We start from the raw sequence: 21,335 nt of genomic DNA, 5'->3' as shown, positions 1-21,335 counted from the left end.
ATTGTATGATTCAGGGTGGCGCATGTGAAATGAAAGACGCCGACGTTCCAACCAGTCTTTCAGGGAGTGGAAGGCCATTGGGTAATTTGCAGAAGCGGAACTCTGAGCTAAATGCTCCGATAAGCAATTTGCAATTGTGTCGGACTCAGTACAGACTGCTCCATCCAGTGAAAGCGCAGGTACACTGACGAGGGTCCGATAGCCATAGAGTCGCCTAATCTTGGCCCAAACCTGTGATGTAGATGTACGGAGGCCTGTGGTGGAGACATACCTTTCCCAGCACTCCTGCTGGGGTTGGCGAATGAGGCAGCGAGCTTGCGCACGGAGCCGTTTAAAGGCAATGACAAGTGCCAATGAGGGATGCCGCTTGTGATGCTGGAGTAACCGCCTGCAATCTTTAATCGCCTCAGCGATCTCGGGTGACCACCAAGGCACAGTCCTCCATCCAGGAGACCTAGAAGAACAGGGAATGGCAGATTCTGCGGCAGTAACGATGCCAGTGGTGACTGAGTGAACCACCGCATCAATGGCATCATTGGAAAGAGACTCAATAGTGGCAATGGAGGTGAACAAGCCCAATCAGACTTATTCATAGCCCAACTGCAGGGGCACCCAGAAGAGTGACGCAGTGGCAGTGACATAAAGATCAGAAAGTGGTTACTATGCACAAGTCGTCATGCACACTCCATTGGACAGATGGTAATAGGCTATGGCGGCAGATCGAAAGGTCAATGGCTGAGAACGTGCCATGAACCACACTGAAATGTGTGAAGGCACCATTATTTAAAAGAGAAAAGTCGAGCTGCGCCAATATTTTGCTCAAGGATGCTGCCTTGACCCGTTGCCACTGATCCACCCCACAGAGGGTTGTGGGCGTTGAAATTGCCCAGTAACAGAAAAGGTGGTGGCAATTGGGCTATCAGCGTAGCTAGGACATGCTGTGGGACATCACCACACGGTGGAAGATAGAAGCTGCAGACAGTAACAGCCTGAGGCGTCCACACCAAACAGCGACAGCCTCTAAAGGTGTTTGTAGAGGGACAGACTCGCTGTAAAGAGAGTGAAGGACGTAGAGGCAGATGCCACCAGATACCCTCTCATAAGCTGCCCGGTTCTTATAATAAACCCAATGGCCATGGAGAGCGGGGGTTTGCATCGCCGGAAACCAAGTTTCCTGAACAGCAATGCAGAAGAAAGGGTGAAGGCTGAAAAGCTGTCAGAGCTCAGCAACATGGTGGAAAAAACCGCTGCAGTTCCACTGGTGTCCATGGCCAAGAAAGGCGTGAAGCAACCGAGGAGGCAGATTACGCCGCTGGGTCAGCTGCTGCCACCGATTGAGTAACTGTGCGAGTGACATCCATTGTGTCTGAGAGTCCGGCGAGATCTAGGTCCTCAGTGGATGCCAGAATCTCTACCTAGCCCTCAGACACAGAGCTTGTAGGTTGTGGTGCAGTGGGTGCCACCACAAATTCCTTCATCTTAGAGGTCTTCTTCTTGGACTTTTCTCACTGCTACTTGGGTTTCACTGGCTGGGAGGGCTTCACCAATTCAGTCTGCGGGGCGGAGGAGGATCTCGAATCCCTATGACAAGCTGCTTGTGGGCACTTATGCCACTGCCAAGTGTCATCCTTCCCACTTGTGGAAACCTGGGAAGGGAGGGACCCAAGGGACCCCTTGCAAGAGAGAGGAGCCGAAGAAGTTGAACCTTTCTCCGGCTTAGAAGCGGGGACAGATGTCCCCGATGGGTGGGGGAGTGTTGCTCCCGAGGGCCAAGATGACGGCGCCAGTAGCAATCTGATTATTCTTCGGATCTGGATGAATGCGCCAGAAGAAATGAACACCTTGACACTCTAAATTGGCACGCAGCTCGTCACCAGACTACAAAAGTAGGTTCCTATGGAAAATAATACCCTGGACCATATTTAAACTCTTATAGGGTGTGATGGTAACTGAAACATCCCCCAACTTGTCACAAGCAAGTAACCTTTGTGACTGGGCAGAGGAGGCCGTTTTTATCAGTACTGACCCAGAGCGCATTTTGGACACGCCCTCCATCTCCCCAAACTTGTCCTCTAAATGCTCTAAGAAGAATTGAGGCTTCGTTGAAATGAAAGACTCCCCATCAGCTCTCGTACCAACTAGGAACCGGGGCGAATAAGTGTCACTGCCATCCTGAGCTTTACACTCCTCCCACAGTGTGGCCAGGGAGGGGAACGATTTGGGATCTTATTTCTGAGTGTTGAATTGTGCCCGAGAATGCTTAGAGACTGCTGGTGGCTGGCCACCAACAAGAGATGACGTACCACGCTTCACTGGGGGTCATCCGCCCTGATGCCACCCACTCCGACCAAGGGCCCTCCCCACGGACGCTACCCAGCTTCAGCAAGGGGCAGCCGGCAGGATGGCCATTGCCGGGAGTTCCGATGCCCCAGGGAGATAAGCATCTACTCATTGGCATACGTGGGGAGTTAATCACACAGGTATCAGCAGAGCGATCCCTGTGTTGTCAGGGGGCTACAACCAACAGGGTACATGGCGGCCCCAACACAACGGACTGGCTACTGTGCTGAATATTAGGTGCAAGGAAGTCCACGGTCGTTGTCTCCGCAAAAAGCAACACTGCACAGTGCATGGTGATACCCAGGAATGTATCCTCGGCCAAGAGATGGAAAATGAGCAGGACTGCAATGCGATGACTAGAAAGCTCTATAAAGATCTCGATGCACGATGGACACAATGCACCGTGTATGGCGCCCTTCCTCAATTGGCTCACTCTTTGGAAGAATTTGGAAATATGGAGGTCAAACCCGAGAGGGGACCATCATAAACAGGCTCCTTTTAGTTGCCTCTTATGACAGGCAGGAATACCGTGGGCCTATTATAATCCCAACACGCAGGTGGGGTGGTTACATGACCTGTACTTGTAGTATGTTTCACAATGTCCATCTCCATTGAATGTGCTTTACTAAACCTCTTCAGCATGGCACCCGCAAAGCTCAGTGTTCTCAGATCACACTGTCCACTGTCATCATGATTACAAGGAAGACTCAGAGGCATCAGTAAAGTGCAGCAGAGGTACTGTGGGGAGGGTGCCTTCATTCTGAAAACTGGCACACAGAGACATAATATGCATCTCTCCTGTTGTTCCCACATCTCACTGTTTTACAATGATACAAGTGAGCTCTGGTAACTTGAAGTCCATTTTTATGAAGTATGACTGAACCTTTCAGCTGTGTTTAAAGGTCCTGCTTTATTTGCTACTTATTTCAGCACTAGAATGCACAATCTGATGGCTCCTTCTAAGATGCACTGCCAGTTAAAGTTAACAGCCACTGTCAATTTCATAAGCTTAATCTTGTTTACTATAAATTCACGGGTTTGTCCCATGCCCAGTAGAGCGTATCCCTATATACACCACATGCGCGAATTACAACTGGCTCTGAAATGTTTATAAGACTGATACATAACTGGCCCTTATTCATGAACAGGAGAACTGCCCACCACAGAAAATGCTGAAAACTGTAATTTAAATACATAAATTGATTGGTGTCACAAGTCTGTGCATGTGTATCTCCTGTATGCTCTGTCCCATGCATTTTGCTGTGTCATTATACTTGCGGGAATGAGAGGAACAGACTTGTTTAGTGATCAGTTGAATGTATCACAAAATGGTGCTTATGATAAAACAGCATGTGTTCATTGTTGAATGTTACGTGAAGCATAATTTGTGGAAAAATTGTACATGACTGTTTGTGTAAGAATTTAAGATTGGAAATATTTTGGCAAAACCTCCATCCAAATCAGCAACACACATTTTAGTGGCGAAATGGTACAAAAAGAGTTCCAACACTAGAAAATGTTGCTCGATGAGTGGCTTGGGCTAGTTTTAAGATTTTGGGTGGTTTGGATTTTCTAAGTATATGGTAGCTTTCCAGAGGTATGTAACATCACATGTTTAAGCACACCTGTTACCCAATAGCTCCTAGATGTATTGCTTCTAGTTCAGATCAAGCAGGTTTGCTGACCGGGGCAGCCACCCGAGTTCATTATCGCACTCTTCATGCCAATGTAACATGATTATGGCCGTGTGACACAGACAGTTATTATGCTGGAAGATACTATCATTGTCAAGGAAGACAGAGGATAATGGAATGCGGGCTGTTCGCAATAATGTTCACCTAGTCCACAGCTGTCATAGTGCCTTCCATGACTACAATGAGTCCAACGGTAGCCCACATAGATTCACTCATAGCATAATACTGCCTTCACCAGCCTGCGTCTGTGGTGCAGTGCACATTTCGTGCAGCTGCTTGCCTGTATGATAGAGTATCTGGAAACGATTATCAGCCTGCTTTAACAAGAAACATGGTTCATCTGGCCAGGTGACAAGTTTCCATTGATCTATGGTCAAATCATTATGGTTCTCTGGCCACTACAATCATAGTTGATGGTGTCATTGGCTCAACATGGAATACTTGAGGGTCATCTGCTGTGGAGCTTATGTTCAACAATGTGCACTGAATGATGTGCTCCAAAACACTTGTGTCTGTACCAGCATTGTATCTGCATCCTATCTGCACATATTACTGCTTATTCTGCTTTGGAAAAAGGGCAAGCCATCTACCTCCATGCTCTATGACACCTTGTCACCTACTTGTGGTTTCACCACCCTTCAACTTTGTTCCACAGATGCTCCCAACAGTAGTATGTGAATAGCCAATCAGCTCTGCAGTTTCCAAGCTGCTCAGCCCCAGGCACTGGGCCATAACCTGGTGCCTTTTGTCAAACTCTCATATCAGAGGATTTCCCCTTTTTTGCCTTCATTATCATTAGAACTAGTCTCGATTTGTCTCTGTTCTACTCATACACCTGAATTACCATGTCACATGCCCACGATGTCACCAGGTACCATTCAATGGTAGTTATTGGTGAAACAACTGGTTTTCGGTTAAACTAATTTTTTTTTTTTTTTATCTCTTTAACCTCACTGTTAAAACTGATCAAAGTAAGCAGTTTCTGAATATAATCAACATTCAGTTTTCTTATTGCCATTATTTCAAGCAATGAACACAGATGTCAAAGAGAGATTGAAAAATTCTTCGATTTTTGAATCATACACGCCGAAATATACAGAATCAAAATATCAAATAAAATAGGTAAACTGTACAAAACAGCCTGTCCACTTTTCGCTCTTTAACTCAAAAAGTAATGACAGCTTGAATGGTACAAAAAAGAAACAGTATTCTTTGAATTTTTACTCAAAAAACATGATGTAATCAAATGTCATATCACTATTTTGGAATTACTAATAGTCAATGCTAAAGAGTGAAAGTTAGGGCTGGAAGACTATTTTTCATGTTAAGTTGTCCATTTCCAAGGACTACAAATAGATAAAGGCATATTATGTAGACACAGGCAGTAGAGCAGATACATTATACTTCTATTGTGATTTATGAATGAATTAGTATGTTTCTAATTTATTATTGTTGCCAGAACTTCCTTTATCTTTTATTATTTTGAATGAAAAGCTCTTCTTTCAGTCAAACAGAGTTTCACTTTTTAATGGGAATTTCAGTCCAATTGATTTTTTATTGACAAAACCAAAAATGCTGCTTCGAAAAATTCAGATAGCTTACAAAATACAGATAATATTATGAAAAGGGTAGTTGCTACTCACTATACAGCAGAGATGCCGAATTGCAGATACGCTATCAAACAAAGCTTTCAGCCAAACTGGGCTTCATCAGAATTAGACAAAACACATGTGTGTGTGTGTGCGCGACCACACGGCCAAAAGCTTCATCAGATTTCGACGAAACACACACACACACACACACACAGTGTGTGTGTGTGTGTGTGTGTGTGTGTGTGTGTGTGTTGGTCTGATGAAGCTTTTGGCCAAAAGCTTTGTTAGTCTTTTTGTTATGCCTATCTTCGACTCAGCATCTCCGCTGTACGGTGAATAGCAACTATCCTTTTCATTATATTGTCATTATTCCATCCTGGATTTTCCACTGTTTGATGCAAAGGGGGCTCTGAGTACTATGCGACTTAACTTCGGAGGTCATCAGTTGCCTAGAACTTAAAACTAATTAAACCTAACTAACCTACGGAAATCACACACATCCATGCCCGAGGCAGGATTTGAACCTGCGACCGTAGCGGTCGCTCGGCTCCAGGCTGCAGCGCCTAGAACTGCACGGCCACTCTGGCTGGCTGTTTGATGCAAAATATAGCAATTACCAGGAACAGTTACATGACAGTAGTTACAGTTTAAATAATGAATTAATCCACTGACCAATATTTATTCTCAAATCTGCTCATAAATACTCATTCTACAATGTGTTGATCTGTAGGTTGACTCATTTCATCAGTATCATTCAAACATGCAGCAATGGCTTGCAGTAGCAGAAATGGAAATAAGTAATCAAAGGTCACATGATATTTCTTGATGTTGAAACAGTTAAACAAAGCTGGGATAATAACACTGATCAGATAATCCGAAGATTCTACATAGCGTGCTCAGAACACTAAGTACCTATGAAGACAAAAAAATAAATTTTTGCATACAGTCACTTCATCTTGTCTCAGAAGCCAAAAAAGAAAATGAAACTATTATTCTGTAAATTCAGGCTATATGAATACTAACTGGTAGCACCAATTAACACAGAAGCTACCTAAATGAATTTAGCAAAAGTAATCTACTTTTCAGTACATTAACTCTTCAATAGTATTTGTACCTAATCCTAGAGATCAACTTGAATAAACTGCACCACACACAACTACAAGATATCAGCACAGTTTGTATACTCATTTAAGGTTCAGATCCGAGTTCTACATGTTATTGCAATAAACTGTCCAGTAAAAGTGCACTTGGCACAGAAAGCAGGAGTTCAGAGATAATACACTGGTAGATATTGTGCTAGCAACAGTCCAGAGAAGATATGAGGACAGAGTGAGAATAATGGTGGATAGAGGAAGAATGAGCATAGAATCCTGCCAATAACAGTTCCAATCCAAATCCTCTGACTGTCCTCCTCTTCCCCAACGTCATCCTCTCCAAGCATTCCATGCATTCCTCACTTCCAGCACTGCCTCGCAATTCTTTCTTAAAAATAATACCAAAACCCCAAACCTCACTCAAGCTGAATTCTAGTCTGTCTATCTGACGTGAAAGCAGACAACTCTATCATCATCCTCCCTACAGACAAAGATTCCACTACTGTAATTGACTTTCATTACTAAAATTAAAACGAACTAGATTTTTAGTTCCTTTATTCCTAACAAGAAACAGTTAAAGTACTCAAAATAAATCAAGTCTCACAGTATTTTGTATGAAATTGTAACATGTTTATGTTAGGTACTTTCTTGTCCCTCTGGTACAAATTATGCTATTGATTTGCTAGAGACTTGAAACTTTCAAGATAGCTCTGAACTGGACGCTAAAACAACATTAACTTGCTTTTTTGTCTGCTGCATGGCAGAAGGTTACTTTGTGTACCCCTGCCATTCCCCTCTCTTCTTGTTCCAGTTGTAAATGATTCGTGGGGAGAGTGGTTTCTGATAAGCTTATGTGTAAGCTCAAATCTCTCCAATTTTTAACTTTCACAAGATATACCAGTACATAGGAGGAAGCAACATACTGGTAGACTCATTTTTCACAGCTATTAAAAATTCACAATCGCAAATTTTCTGGGTTCTCTATATGGGATTAGGAATCTGTATGGGGCTGGGAGAAATTAATTTCTACTGTTCAGAACATCCTCTGTTCACTTTACCACCCTTAAATCAATCTCTTAGAAATTATTATTTCTACGCTTACCTGAACCATTATCTTCTTTCTTCAGCTCTTCCAGTGGTTGTTGCGTTAGTGGGCTGTAATGGCACGGACTAAGAGGTGGTGCATGGCAGGGAGCCACTAGTCCGTAGTGAACTGCCCCCCTTGGAAGACTAGAAAGTGGGTATTGTACCCACAAAGTTGGAACTGGTGATGGAGATCCACGATATGCAGATACAGGTGGAGGGCTGGAATAGTAAGGATGATGACTTAATGTCGGAGGAGGATGAGGTAAAAAGGGAGATGAAAGCTGTGGATATATCAGTGGAGGTGTAAGGAATGGAGAGAGGTGTGCAGAGCTGCCAATGGACGGAACAACTGGATTTCTAAGTCCAGAGCGAAGATTATCTGGTGATGGTGAGAGAGCAGGAGAGCTGAGCCGCGATGGGGACGACAGCTGCTGCTGCTGCTGCTGCTGCTGTGTAGGTGACTGGTTTTGGGAGTGCTGCGTTTGTGGCAGTTGTTGAGGTGACTGCTGCTGCTGCTGTGTGGGTGACGATTTCCTCGATCCAGCAGGCTTTGAAGCCGCTTTGGGTCTGGGAGTCTGTTCGACATTGCTAGTCTGTTGCGCTGAAGACTTCAGGAGAGTACGTAGGAATGATGTGTCTGTATCTTGAGGTCCAGGTGTTGGTACGTCTTCATTTCGACTATTTCCCAGGAGCGAGGTAATACTGTAATTACTCACACTGCCTTTGACACTAGGCTGGGGAGGAGACGGAAGTGCACTGCCAGGTTGGAGAGTTTGGCACGTAACAGTACAATTTCCACTGCTACCATTGTTATTGTTCTGTGGCAAGGCACTACTGGTACGAGCTCGCTGTCGTTTAGAGTTCGACATGTCCTCAAGACTAACTCTCTCCATTTCACGAAGTATTCTCTTCCTAGGGGATATAATGCTAGGATCCAGTCTTGCCGTTGCTACAGTTACTGTCCGCACGTGATTTGGTGGAATAGCCCCACTTGCATTAGAGCAAACAGTGCTTTCATTACTACTACTTGAGCCTTTCACTCTATCTAATAAAGTTTGTACTATATCCAACAATTTTATTCTGTTTCGCTCTTTCTTTCCACCTCTTACGTGTGCACTTATTACACCACTGTGATTCTCCACTGACACTTCTATAGGTACGTAAGGGCATCTACGCTTCTTTTGTATACAGTGAAACACAGAATGAAGACTCCTTAGATGCCTCATGTGTGGAAATGACTGCATCACAAAAGTCATTTCTTTACCAATGCCTTGCCGAGGGTTGGTCTGCTTCCAACAGTGATCTCGCTGCCAAGGTGATGACTGGACAGATGAGTTGTCATCTGACACTGAAATTAATGAAATTATTAGTAACATTCATATTAAAACAGTGGATGTAATATTGTTATTTACTTTATTTGCATTATAACTTTTCAACAAACTATTTCTTATTGATTACACAAAAAGTTAGCAATTTTAGACAGTTTTAATTAATACACATCAATCTAAAGACTGTAAATTATATTGTGCAATTTTTTTCCTTTGTTGTGTTAAAAAGATACAATTCCTCAGGATGGGTACGCTATGCTTGTGGGTTGCTCAGGTTGGTGCATCAGTTCGTAGAATTTTTCCATAAGTTTAATAAACACAACAGATACACATAGCAGAGATTTTAGCCACCAATAATATATTCTCCTTCATTATTTACAACAGCCTGCCAAAGCTGGGGTAACTTTTCATTCAATTCCATGACTGTAGAAATCACATGGTTCTGAGGGGAAGAACTCATCGAATCATGTTTGGAGTGCACTTTTATCTGGAAAAGAAGCTCCTTGAAGGCTTTTCAATAGAGTGTAGTCAAGTTGAAAATCTGAGTGCACAAGATGACGTGAATAGGCGGATGCAGAATAATTTCCTAATCCAACTCCTGTATATAGTTTTTTACCAGTCTAACAGAATGCTGGGGGTTGCGGAGAGAGAGGGGGGGGGGGGGGGGGGGATTACCATGGAGTAGTGTCACATCACACAGTCTTCCTGGTCATTGTTCTTCGAATGTGTCTGCAAGACATCTCAGGTGCTGACAATAAATATCAGCAATCAGCAGTGGTGGCTACACCTCGGGGAAGAAATTTCTGGTACACCACAGTATCGATAATCCACCAGAAGCATTACATTATCTTTTGTGGATGCACACAGATCACTGTACGGAGAGTTGCTGCTTTGTTTGGGCTCAACCATTCCTTTCTTTTCCTTATGTCAGCATAAAGATTCAATTTCTCATCACTAGTAATGATAAAGGATAGGAATGGTCAGTACTGTTATGAGCCAATTTATGACCAGCAAGCAAAGATGCACTTATGGCCACCCACTGGTTTTTGTGATTTTGGCTTAGAGCATGCAATATCCATGCACATGATTTTTTGAATCTTCTGCATTGCATGAAAATGTCAGACAATGGTGGAATGATAACAGTTCATCATATTTGCCAGTACACTGACATGGATCATTGTCGATTATGTGTTTAAATGATCTTCATCAAACCCCAAATGTCTTCCTGAATGTGGAGAGTCACTAATGTCAAAACAATCCTTAAAATGAGAAAACCATTTTCCTTCTGTGCTCTGTCCACCAACGGTATTATCCTCATGCACAGCACAAATGCTTCTGGCTGCCTCCATTGCTGTCGCCTGTCTACTGAACACAAACACAAGAATATGTGTGAAATGCCCCAATTTCTCCACGTGGCACTCCATATTTTAGCAATCACAGCTCCACTCACTATCTCCAAATGACAAAGTGTAAACTCGAATAGCAACAGTAAACTACAAATAAAAAGTGATAATTGATAAATAAATGCATAGCAACCATAATAATGATAATAATAATAACAACAACAGCAGTTCAATTTAATTTCCAAGCAAATGAATTTATGTCAAGTTTCAGGTACATTACAATAAACATGAGATTTGTGACGTAAGGATAATGCTTTCCGAAAATCGTGATCAAACGGCAATCTAAAAACAATGGAAACTCCAGGTAGGAATGTCAACAATGTTGGAAAAGATAGATCGCTTTCCTTAAAGTAAGTAGCAATCTACCTGCAGATCTACATACAGATCGTGAAGTACACACATTGAGTGCCAATGCTGATATTAGGGAATTCAATGCAACCCAGCTATGATTACTAAATTAGTCACCAGAGTACAAGAATGGAAGGAGCTTGAAAATACACGTGCTGACAGCTCACTCATGGTCAACAAAGAGCAATTACGGGAAGACGTAGTGGCTACCTTAGAGGAGAACAGTTCTAAGCTGGCTGTCTCAGTTCCAACCTCTATTCATAATAACGGAATTACTTCAAGCCAAGTAACTAAAGGACTCCATCCCACGGCATTTATGAACTGTTTAGAAGTGTCTTTTGCAAATGTATCCAGAAAGACAAAAGATAGGCTCATAGGCATATTAATTATATGAAAAATGGAGCACATGTGGAATCTATGCAGCTGAAGTTTTTGCACCTTTTGAACTTTGAGGTTGTATTCATTAGCAAATAGTAGTCTCGTGAATAAAAATAAGCAGTAAAATCTAGTTTGCTTCTGCCAAATACATAATGTATGAAACAATGTTACAATCAGATAATTCTTACAAAAATATTGTGATTCACAATTACCTTGTAAAAAAGTTTGAGCTAGTCACAATTCTAATGAGGTATAGAGTGAACTGAAGAGATTGAAGACAATAAATAAAAGTGTAACAACAATTTTCAAGAAAGAAGAAGCCACAATAAGGAGCCACCAAGTCAAGAATATAGCGACTGAGCACATTCATTAAGTTTGCTGTGATAAAGTAACAAAATTGGTTTCGGTACATGAAATGATACTCCTCAGCCACAATATGAGTATTCTAGAAATAACCATAAAAATAGGAGGCACAACTTTGATCACAGGCCAAGGGATTAGTCAAGCAACATCGCAGAGGAAACAAATGCGTAGAAGAGACAAATGCAAGCAAAAGCAGCAGCAACAACAACAACAACAACAACAACCACTGGTTAAATGAATGTAGTATTGCGCATGACCATCCAAAGCAGCTGTGGTAAAAAGAGGACACACGATTAAAATGAATACAATAACTACAGAAAGAGGTTATAAGACAAATATCAATAAAAGTAAATAAAAACAACATAATGTTAATCAGGTAATGTAAAGGGAATAAGATTAGGAAATGTGACACTAAAATTAGTATACAAGTTTTGCTACTTGTGCAGTAAAACAACTGATGATGATAGAAATAGTTTGTGCACAAAATACAGACTGGTAATAGTAAAGTGAGACAAATTTGTTTACATCCAAAATAAATTTAAACATTAGGAAGTCTTTTCTTAAGTTTCTGTCTGGAGCTAGCAAAAGAGAAACATGGCTGACAAAACAATGCACACAAGAAGACAATAGAAACTTCTGAAATGTGATCCTACAGAAGAAGACTATAGATTCAATGAGCACACTGCATAATAAAATTTAGGAGAAAAGAAATTTGTGGCACAACTTGATGAAAAGAAGAGATCAGTTGATGGGATACATGCTGAGGCATTGGTAATAGAGAGAAGTGGGACTGGAGGGAGGTAAAAACTGCTAAGGGAGACTAAGTCTTGACCACAGTAAGCAGGTTCAAATAAGTGTAGGTTGCAGTCACTACACAGCGATGAAGAGGCTTGCATAGAACAAACTATGGAGACCAGTCTTTGGACTGAAGACCACAAAAACAACTTGTGAGATAGGACGTGGGCTGACATATGACTTCTCAATGAAAATGATGAGATGAAGCAGTAAATACTAATTACAGTAACCGGTGTAAGTGTTTGTGGAATAAAGATTGATGCACTGTTGGATTCGCATCTTGAAAATATGTTTGAACAGCTAAACGATCTGTCAAAGTTGTACATGTCACAATAAAGAGTGTAACAATCTGCGTAGGTGGTAACAAGAGTAACACAGACTGTCTGATCAACAGTATCCAGCCATGCCAGTTCATTTCAGGAACATTACTGTCCACAAATCATTGCCTCACAGTTTCTGCGCTATGACAGGTTGCATTGTCATGCCGATACCATCAGTCACCATCTCCAAGTTGCTTCTCTATTGCACACAGTGCATAATGCTGCGAGATGTGTCTGCAATTAGCATTTTATACGTGCAATATGGGGACCACACCCTGACCACGAGAAACATCCTCATACCATACCGTATTTTACGGTTTATAGGTTGCACTTTTTTTTTTTCGAAAAACTGCCTCCACAATTCAGGTGCACCTTATACTTGAAAGTAATATAGAAACGTCCAGTGTCTGATTTAAAATTGCCACATCATAAAAATGACCACATATTCAATGCCAAGGGAAATCTCTCTCTATCTGGTAACATTGGATCAACTGGCGGCAGCAGCAGTGCACTGATGAACGAACACGAGTTGTGGGAATTCACAAGTTTGCTAACACTGTCTCTCTCCCACCCGCCCATCACAAACCCACAACACAGTTTAGCCTATGATGTGTCATTGCAGTCTATGGTGCCAATGAATTTGAATTGAAAGTGTGTGTGTTATCAGTTAACAGTACAATATTTTTGTTAGTAGCTATTTTCATGATGGAAAAAAAGTAAAAGGTATTCATATGATGCAGGCTATAAACTGAAAGTAGTAGCTTATGCAGAACAACATGGAAACAGAGCAGCTGAGCAGCATTTCTGCCCTCCATCAACGGAAAAAACCATTCACGATTGGTGGGCTAGTAAAAAAAAGAGAGGAAGACTAAACGTGAAAATAGAGGACTGAACGCAAAATAGCCAAAACTAGAATACGACGTATTGAAACGGATTCAAGGACACTGTCAAAAAGGCACTGGAATGAATACAAAAATGATTCAAATACATGCTCATAAGTTAGCGCTACAATTGAATTTAACAACGTTAAAGGTTGAGTTGGCTGGTGCGACAGGTTTATGAAGTGTCATGGACTTAGCATCGAAATCTCAGAAAATGCCACAAGAGTATGAAGAGAAAATATCTTTACATCATTTTATTATTCAACACTGAAAGAAAACCAGCACTGAACTAAGCCAAACAGTGAATATGCACAAAACTCCTCTGACATTTGATGTGCCAAGTAACATAACTGTTGCCATGAAAGGTGCAAAAACTGTAACTGTAAAAATAAGTTGCGCTGATGATGATAAACTTAATCCAATGATCATTTTCAGGTGCAAAACAATGTCAAAACCTTCCGAAATACCACCAGGCGTTATTCACATACATGACAAGGATTGGATAGACAAGGCTGGTGTGATATTATGGATTAACAGTGTGCGGGTGAGAGAAAAGATACTTTGTTGAAGAAGATTTTTCGTCTTGTGCTCGGTCAGTTTAGTAGTCATTTGAAAAATGCTGTGAAAGAGAAATTGAACCTGGGAAACAGAGATTGCTGTTACTCCGGGAGAACTTTCTTCACAACTGCGATCTCTTGATGTCTCAATAAATAACCCATTTAAAGTATATATGAGAAAGGAATGGAACAAATGGATGATGGATGAAACCCAACATGAATTCACACTAAAATTCACAGCTTTAAAAAAAGTGTGTCAGTCGATAAAACAGTCATGGTCTAGAGTGAGAGATGACATTGTTGTTAAATTTTTCAAGAAGTGTGGCATAAGTAACACTCTCAATGGCAGCGAAAACTATCTTATCTATGATGAGGACAACATTGAGGGAGGAGGAGGAGGAGGAGGAAGTTCCGATGACAATTTTCAGGGATTTTAAAGGTCAGTCTGGTTTTACAAACTAAGAATTTTTTTTGGTCTGGCTTTGCAATCTAATAGTGAAAATGGTAAAATGTTATTTTTAAAAAACTTCTTAAAAATTAAAGTGTGTCTTATAGTCTGTAACGTCCAAAATTTGAAATTGGATAACCACAGGGTATTGTGCGATTCATCACTCATTTCCAGTCATCCACTGTCCAGTGGTGTCGTTATTTTACACCACCTCAATTTTGTTTAGCACAAACTAGAGAAATGTGGGATTTACGAGGATCTACTTAACCTTTGTACCCAATTCTTTTTAACTCCCTATGCATAGTTGTGCTAGCTGGACTGCTGGTAGCACTTTGGAACCCACAAGCGATTTCTTCTGGTGATTTCATGCGAGTTTTTACATCCGCCCTCTACAATGCTTCATGGTCCTTGTATGTCAGTATGAGTACTGCCTAGCCTTTGTTTAACTGTGGTTGTTCTTTTGCATTCCATTTCACAGTAACATCACCAACAGTCAAGTTGCACAGCTTTAGTAGGTCCGAAGTGCTCTGGTGACAACCAATGACTAGTCTACATTCGAAGTCACTGAGCTCTCCTGATTGACCCAGTCTGCTGTTACTGCTTTTCTACTGACAACACAATACCCTCCGCCTCCTTTCGTACTGGCAGGTCAGCCTCTCGTGACATCTGACAGTCAATTCCTCATTACATAGGGGTGTCCAGATACTTCTGATCAGAGAGTGGATATGTGAGCAGGCATTATTGCCATTCAGAATTTGAGGAAGAGACTGCGTGCAAGGGTGGGGGGCGGGGGGAGGGGGGGGGGCAGGTTTGCGGTCGAATATTTAAGGGTAACAGTATCAACATTATGAAGATTTGTTACAGCGACAATGCTATTTGAATAATCAATAAAAAATAGAAGTATTAGTCATCTTGTAACAACCACAAACAATACCTTTACATGCAACACACCTTTGGAAGCTAAAATCCTAATTTTGGAAACTGTTTTTCGCTGTCGTGTTTACATCTTACGGCCCAAGGTGGTTTTCGTATTAAACCAATCCCAAAATGGCTGTTTCTCTCTGATTAACCAGTATAAAGTTCATTCTTAGTCTAATATTTCTACTTCTGTTACAATGCATAAAGCTATTCCATCCAGTTTAGTTGGAAATTTTTAACAAAACAATGTAACCTGACAACTCGAGTATATTTCAAGAACTGTTGTGCATTTACACCGGAGTGAAAGCAAATCATGGAAGTGAAAAATATAGCTGCTAGAACCATATTTCCAGAACTGGCACTGGGTTGCTTACGTGACTAACCACAAGAAATGTTGGAAAATCTGTTTATGAAATCCAGTATTGAGAGCTCCATGTAAACATAATGAGAAAATTCTATTGAAGTTCTGAGGTGCCACCATGATTTTTTCTTCTGTAAAACAACCAGGACTAACTGTGGTATCGTCCAAAGATTATGGTGCCATAACAAAGTTGGCACCTCACACCAATACCACAGAAGTTAACAACGCCTTGCTGCAGTCCGCAACAATGGATAGCCTCTGATCAAGCAAATATCATTATCCAGTTAGGACCCATACTACTCATATATTAGATTGAATTGTCATTCTGAACTTTGTTATTCACTAGAAGAGTTTAGTAAATGTGTGCATCAAACAATGCTTTAACATTCAAAGACAGTTGCAAACATTCAGCCCATTCCTGTGGCAATGGATTGTAATAAAGTGAACTAATATTTCATATGTTGTAGTTCCACTCTACCATCTCCCTGAGCAATCAAAGAACCCACAGTTATACTGGACAATTGCAGTTTAGTCAGTTCATAACACTAATGAATGGGGTTGCATGAAAATTAAAAATGTAGAAACTTGAACCATTTAGAATCAAGTTGTATCCCATACTACTGAAGAAAGCGATAGCAGATGAAGAGATCAAAAAAATGATTAATAATGACATAATAGAGTGCTACGATAGTTGGTATAGCAATCCAATTCACGCTGCAACAAAGAAAGACAAAGCTACAAAATGCGAGATCAATGTATCGTATTATACTCCCCTAGCAAGACCAGCCAGGAAACCTGGAAGATCTATCACAGATGTTTAGAGGCCAATTAATTAAGTAGTTTGGTCTTGACGATTAGCTACAGGCAATTATCGCTGCATCCTGACAGACAGAAGTACACTGCTTTCCTTTGTAAAAGTATGTGCCATCAATTCATGGAATGCCATTTGGTTTAAATATACCACATGCAGCAATCATGAGAGCCTTAGACGAGATTTTTGGTGAGCAATTGTTATGAAGAGTCACATTTTATAATGACAAGTATTTAGCTGTGAATAATTCATGAGAACGGCATGTAGAAACGCACATCGATGTTCTGCAAGCCTTTAGAAACCCTGGTGTCACAATCAATCTGAAGATGACAGAACTACAAGGAAACAATTTAAATTTCTCAGTCTTTATTTTGCCCTGTGGTATTGAGCCTAGGTCTGAGAAATTAGCTACAGCAATGAATTTTTCAGTCCCAAAATCTAAGAGTTGAAATCATTTGTGATATTCTGTGGTTTCCACTGATGCTTCATAAATAGACATTTAAAAAAATACATCTTGTGGATGTGGGGAGACGCATGGCAGAAAGGTATTGAAGGTATTAAATTCCCATTATTGGAATCACCATTATAATATCATTCAGATTTGGTGGAACCTCTGAACTGATGTGCGAGATTATAAGATTAAATGATGTTGACTGACAAATTATGCACAAAACATTTGCTTTTGAAAGCAGAGAATATTATCAGCATGGAAGTGGAAATAACTAGTGACAAACAAAAGCATTCAGTCATTTGGTGCTTTAAGAAATTTTGATTTTACTTGCTAGGGAGGCATTCAATTGTCATGATTAAAAACAAGGCATTGGCATTCTTGATAAGACGCTGTGTGATGCCCAACTGGGTTACTCACTAGGCATTAGCACTAGAGGAATTTGATTTTAAGATAAGGACATTGTTCCCAAAGCTCTGTGTCAACTGTCAGAAGATTTAGAACTAGAAAACACTGTGCAACCTAAAGTGAAGGAAATCCAAATTGACTGCATGAGGAATATCAATGGAGATGTACAGGGTGATTATAATCAAAATTAAACTTTCAAAACACTGTAGAAATAACACTACTTGTCAGAATGACATCAAATTGCAACAGAATATTATCAGAGAAGGGGGAAAACATATGGCAGAAGAAAAAAAATAGTGTGAAAATTTACCAATAGATGGTGCTGTATGTGTCAGAATATGTAAATGAAAACACCTGTCATGCGCACAACCCACCTGGAAGTTGGTATAAACACGCCGGTACACGGGGTTTTCTTCCTTTCGCGTCTGCGACGTTTGCCATGTCTCAATGCGGGATCGCTGTCTGCTTGTAAAGCTGTATTACAAGAATGATGACTGTGCACATGTCACTCTGCAGAAGTTCAAGACACTGAAGGGTTTGAAAATAGGCATTGGTCCGATGACTGCCATGGGTTTGGAGAACATGATTCGGAAATTCGAAAAGACGGGTTCTTTTGGTGTGCGACCTTGTAGAGGGAGGAAACAAATTGATTTAATGTAAGTGGAAGCAGTGGCCACAGCAATGCAGGAGAAGACGAGTGGTGGTGTGCAAACATGTAGTGCACGGGGAATTGCCCGAATGTTGGACACACCCGCAAGCATGGTGCGCAAAATCCTACGAAACACCCTTCTTTGCTACCCATTCAAAATTACCCATGTGCATGAGTTGCTTCCTGTTGACCTGCCAGGAAGAGAGACCTTCGCTTTAGAATTTCTTGCTCACATGGAAGTGGACAATGATTGCCTGTGGAAGATTTTGTGGACAGACGAAGTCCACTTCCATCTGACAGGAGATGTCACCACACAGAATTGTCTTTTTTTTTTTGTGGTTTTAGGGCGCACAACTACAGTGGTCATTAGCGCCCAGATTAAATTATGATTGCACTGCGAGGCACAGTGTTAAAACAGCAACTAAAAAGGACAACACTATAAAAGGCACATTGGCAGGCAAGGGATTAAAAGAAAACAGCATAATCAAATGTCCTTAGACAGGTTTGTCAAGTGGATAAAACGAAGAACACGAGCAGCTGCACCTGGGTCATCTGCTAAAATTTCATCCAGAGTACATGGCAGGCAAAGATCAATCCGCAGTGTATTAAAATTCGGACAGGACGTTAAAATGTGGAGTACCATCAGCAATTGCCCACATGGGCAGAATGGCGGCAGCACAGCCATCAGCAGATGGCGGTGGCTGAACCGGCAGTGTCCAATCTGTAACCGGGCCAAAACAACCACCTCCCGCCGAGAAGGGCGTGAAGAGGTCGTCCAAGCCATGGGGAGAGGTTTCACGGCCCGAAGCTTGTTGTCAGTGTAAGTGTAGACCAATGGGCATGCCACAGCGATAAAATGCGCTGACAAATGACCCTGCTAAAATCAGATGAAGGCACACAACAAAAAGCTGTCGGAGGCTGGAGGACCACAGCCTTGGCCGCGGCATCTGCAGCTTCGTTCCCAGGGATACCGACATGGCCAGGAACCCAAATAAAGGTAACCAGAGAACCGTCGTCCGCCAGCTGCTGAAGAGAGCATTGGATCCGGTGCACAAAAGGGTGAACCGGATACGGATCACTGAGGCTCTGAATGGCACTCAGGGAATCAGAGCAGATGACGTAAGCAGAATGTCGGTGGCAGCGGATGTAAAGAACAGCCTGATAGAGGCTGTGAAGACTGAACAATGGCCATGGAGCCGGTATTTGAAGCTGAGTGGCCCGACAATAAAAGAGCACCCGACACCGTCACTGGTCTTAGAGCCATCTGTATAAATGAAGATCGTATTAATGAATTTCGAACGAAGTTCGACAAACCGCGAGCAGTATACCGAAGCTGGGGTAACCTCCTTTGGGAGCGAGCTGAGGTCAAGGTGAAGGTGAACACGAACCTGAGCCTGGAGCCAAGGTGGCGTTTGGCTCTCGCCTACGCTAAAGGTTGCAGGGAGTGGAAAATCAAGTTGCTGAAGGAGGCAATGAAAGCGAACTCCAGGGGATAGCAGGGCAGATACATACAACCCGTATTGATAGTCGAGTGAGTCATCAAAAAAGGAATGATAAGACAGGTGGTTGGGCATTGATAATAGCCGACAGGCATACCGACAAAGCAGTATATCGCGGCGGTAGGTTAGTGGCAATTCACTGGCTTCAGCATGAAGACTCTCGACTGGACTAGTATAGAACGCTCCGATCGCAAGACATAACCCCCGATGTTGTATAGAGTTGAGGTGGCGTAAGATGGACGGCCCTGCAGAGGAGTATACAAAGCTCCCATAATCCAGCTTTGAGCGGATGATCGACCGATATAGGTGAAGTAGAACAGTTCGATCCGCTCCCCACAACGTACCGCTGAGAACACAGAGGACATTTATGGAACGGGTACAACGGGCAGCCAAATATGACATATATGGAGACCAGCTAAGTTTCCTGTCAAATGTAAGACCTAAAAATTTTGTTGTCTCCACAAATGGGAGAGTAATGGGACCGAGATGTAAGGACGGTGGGAGAAACTCTTTGTAGCGCCAGAAGTTGATAAAGACCGTCTTCTTGGCAGAAAAATGGAAGCCATTGGCGACACTCCAGGAGTAAAGACCGCCAAGACAACGCTGAACACAGCGCTGAAGGAAACATTAACGCTGCGCGCTGCAGTAGATGGTAAAATCGTCCACAAAAAGGGAACCTGATACATCAGCTGGGAGGCAATCCATTATCGGATTGATCGCTATGGCGAAGAGAGCGACGCTCAAAACTGAGCCCTGTGGCACCCCATTCTCCTGGCGAAAGGTGTCGGACAGGACAGAACCTACACGTACCCTGAACTTGAGTTCCATTAAAAATGCACGAATAAAAAGAGGGAGGCGACCGCGGAGAATGCCCGCCCTCCAACAGGTGTCGTAAGTCTTCTGCAAATCAAAGAACACAGCCACTACACTGTCTGGCGCTTCCGCAAGAAGTTATTCATAATGAAGGTTGATAAGGTAACCAGATGGTCAACAGCAGAGCAGCGCCTACGAAATCCACATTGTACATTGGTAAGTAGGCGTCGAGATTCAAGAAGACAAACCAAATGAGAGTTAACCATTCGTTCCATCACCTTAGAGACACAGGGAAATGGGTCGATAACTGGAAGGCAAGTGCTTGTCCTTCCCTGGCTTAGGAATCGGGACAACAATAGATTCGCGCCAGCATGTGGGAACATGACCCTCAATCCAAATGCGGTTATAAGTACGAAGAAGAAAACCTTTACCCGCAGGAGAAAGGTTCTTCAGCATCTGAATATGAATAGAACCAGGTCCTGGAGCAGAGGACCGTGACCGGGCAAGTGCACTTTCGAGTTCCCGCATGGTGAATGAGGCATCATAACTTTCATGATTTAAGGAGCGGAAGTTAGGTGGCCTTGCCTCCTTTGCCTGTTTTCGGTGGAGGAAGGCAAGGTGGTAATGAGTGGAGCTCGAAACCTCTGCGAAAAATCGGCCGAAGGCATTGGAGGCATCCTCAGGGGCCACAAGGACGTCATTCGCGACCGTCAAACAAGAAACTGGTGATTGGACCTTAGTGCCAGGTAGCCGGCGCAGGCTACTCCAGACAACAGAAGGAGGAGTAAAACTGTTGAAGGA

The 21,335-nt window shown here is 42.2% G+C and overlaps 1 protein-coding gene across 2 annotated transcripts in view; it reads right to left on the bottom strand.

Moving 5' to 3' along the window:
- The window catches only part of LOC124601623 (protein hairless), an 84,957-nt gene that overhangs the window by 32,270 nt on the left and 31,352 nt on the right, over positions 1-21,335 (bottom strand). For both annotated transcript variants that reach the window (XR_006978580.1, XM_047136258.1), the window contains one exon: positions 7,823-9,154. Coding sequence is in view for 1 of the 2 variants with exons in the window: in XM_047136258.1 (XP_046992214.1) it covers positions 7,823-9,154 (1,332 nt within the window). In the remaining variant the exon portion in view is untranslated. The remainder of the gene's footprint in view (positions 1-7,822; positions 9,155-21,335) is intronic.

Source organism: Schistocerca americana, chromosome 1, assembly GCF_021461395.2.
Source record: "Schistocerca americana isolate TAMUIC-IGC-003095 chromosome 1, iqSchAmer2.1, whole genome shotgun sequence".
Lineage (NCBI taxonomy): Eukaryota > Metazoa > Arthropoda > Insecta > Orthoptera > Acrididae > Schistocerca > Schistocerca americana.
The sequence above is the reverse complement of the archived record's forward strand: the minus strand, read 5'-3'. Positions and strand labels throughout refer to the sequence as shown.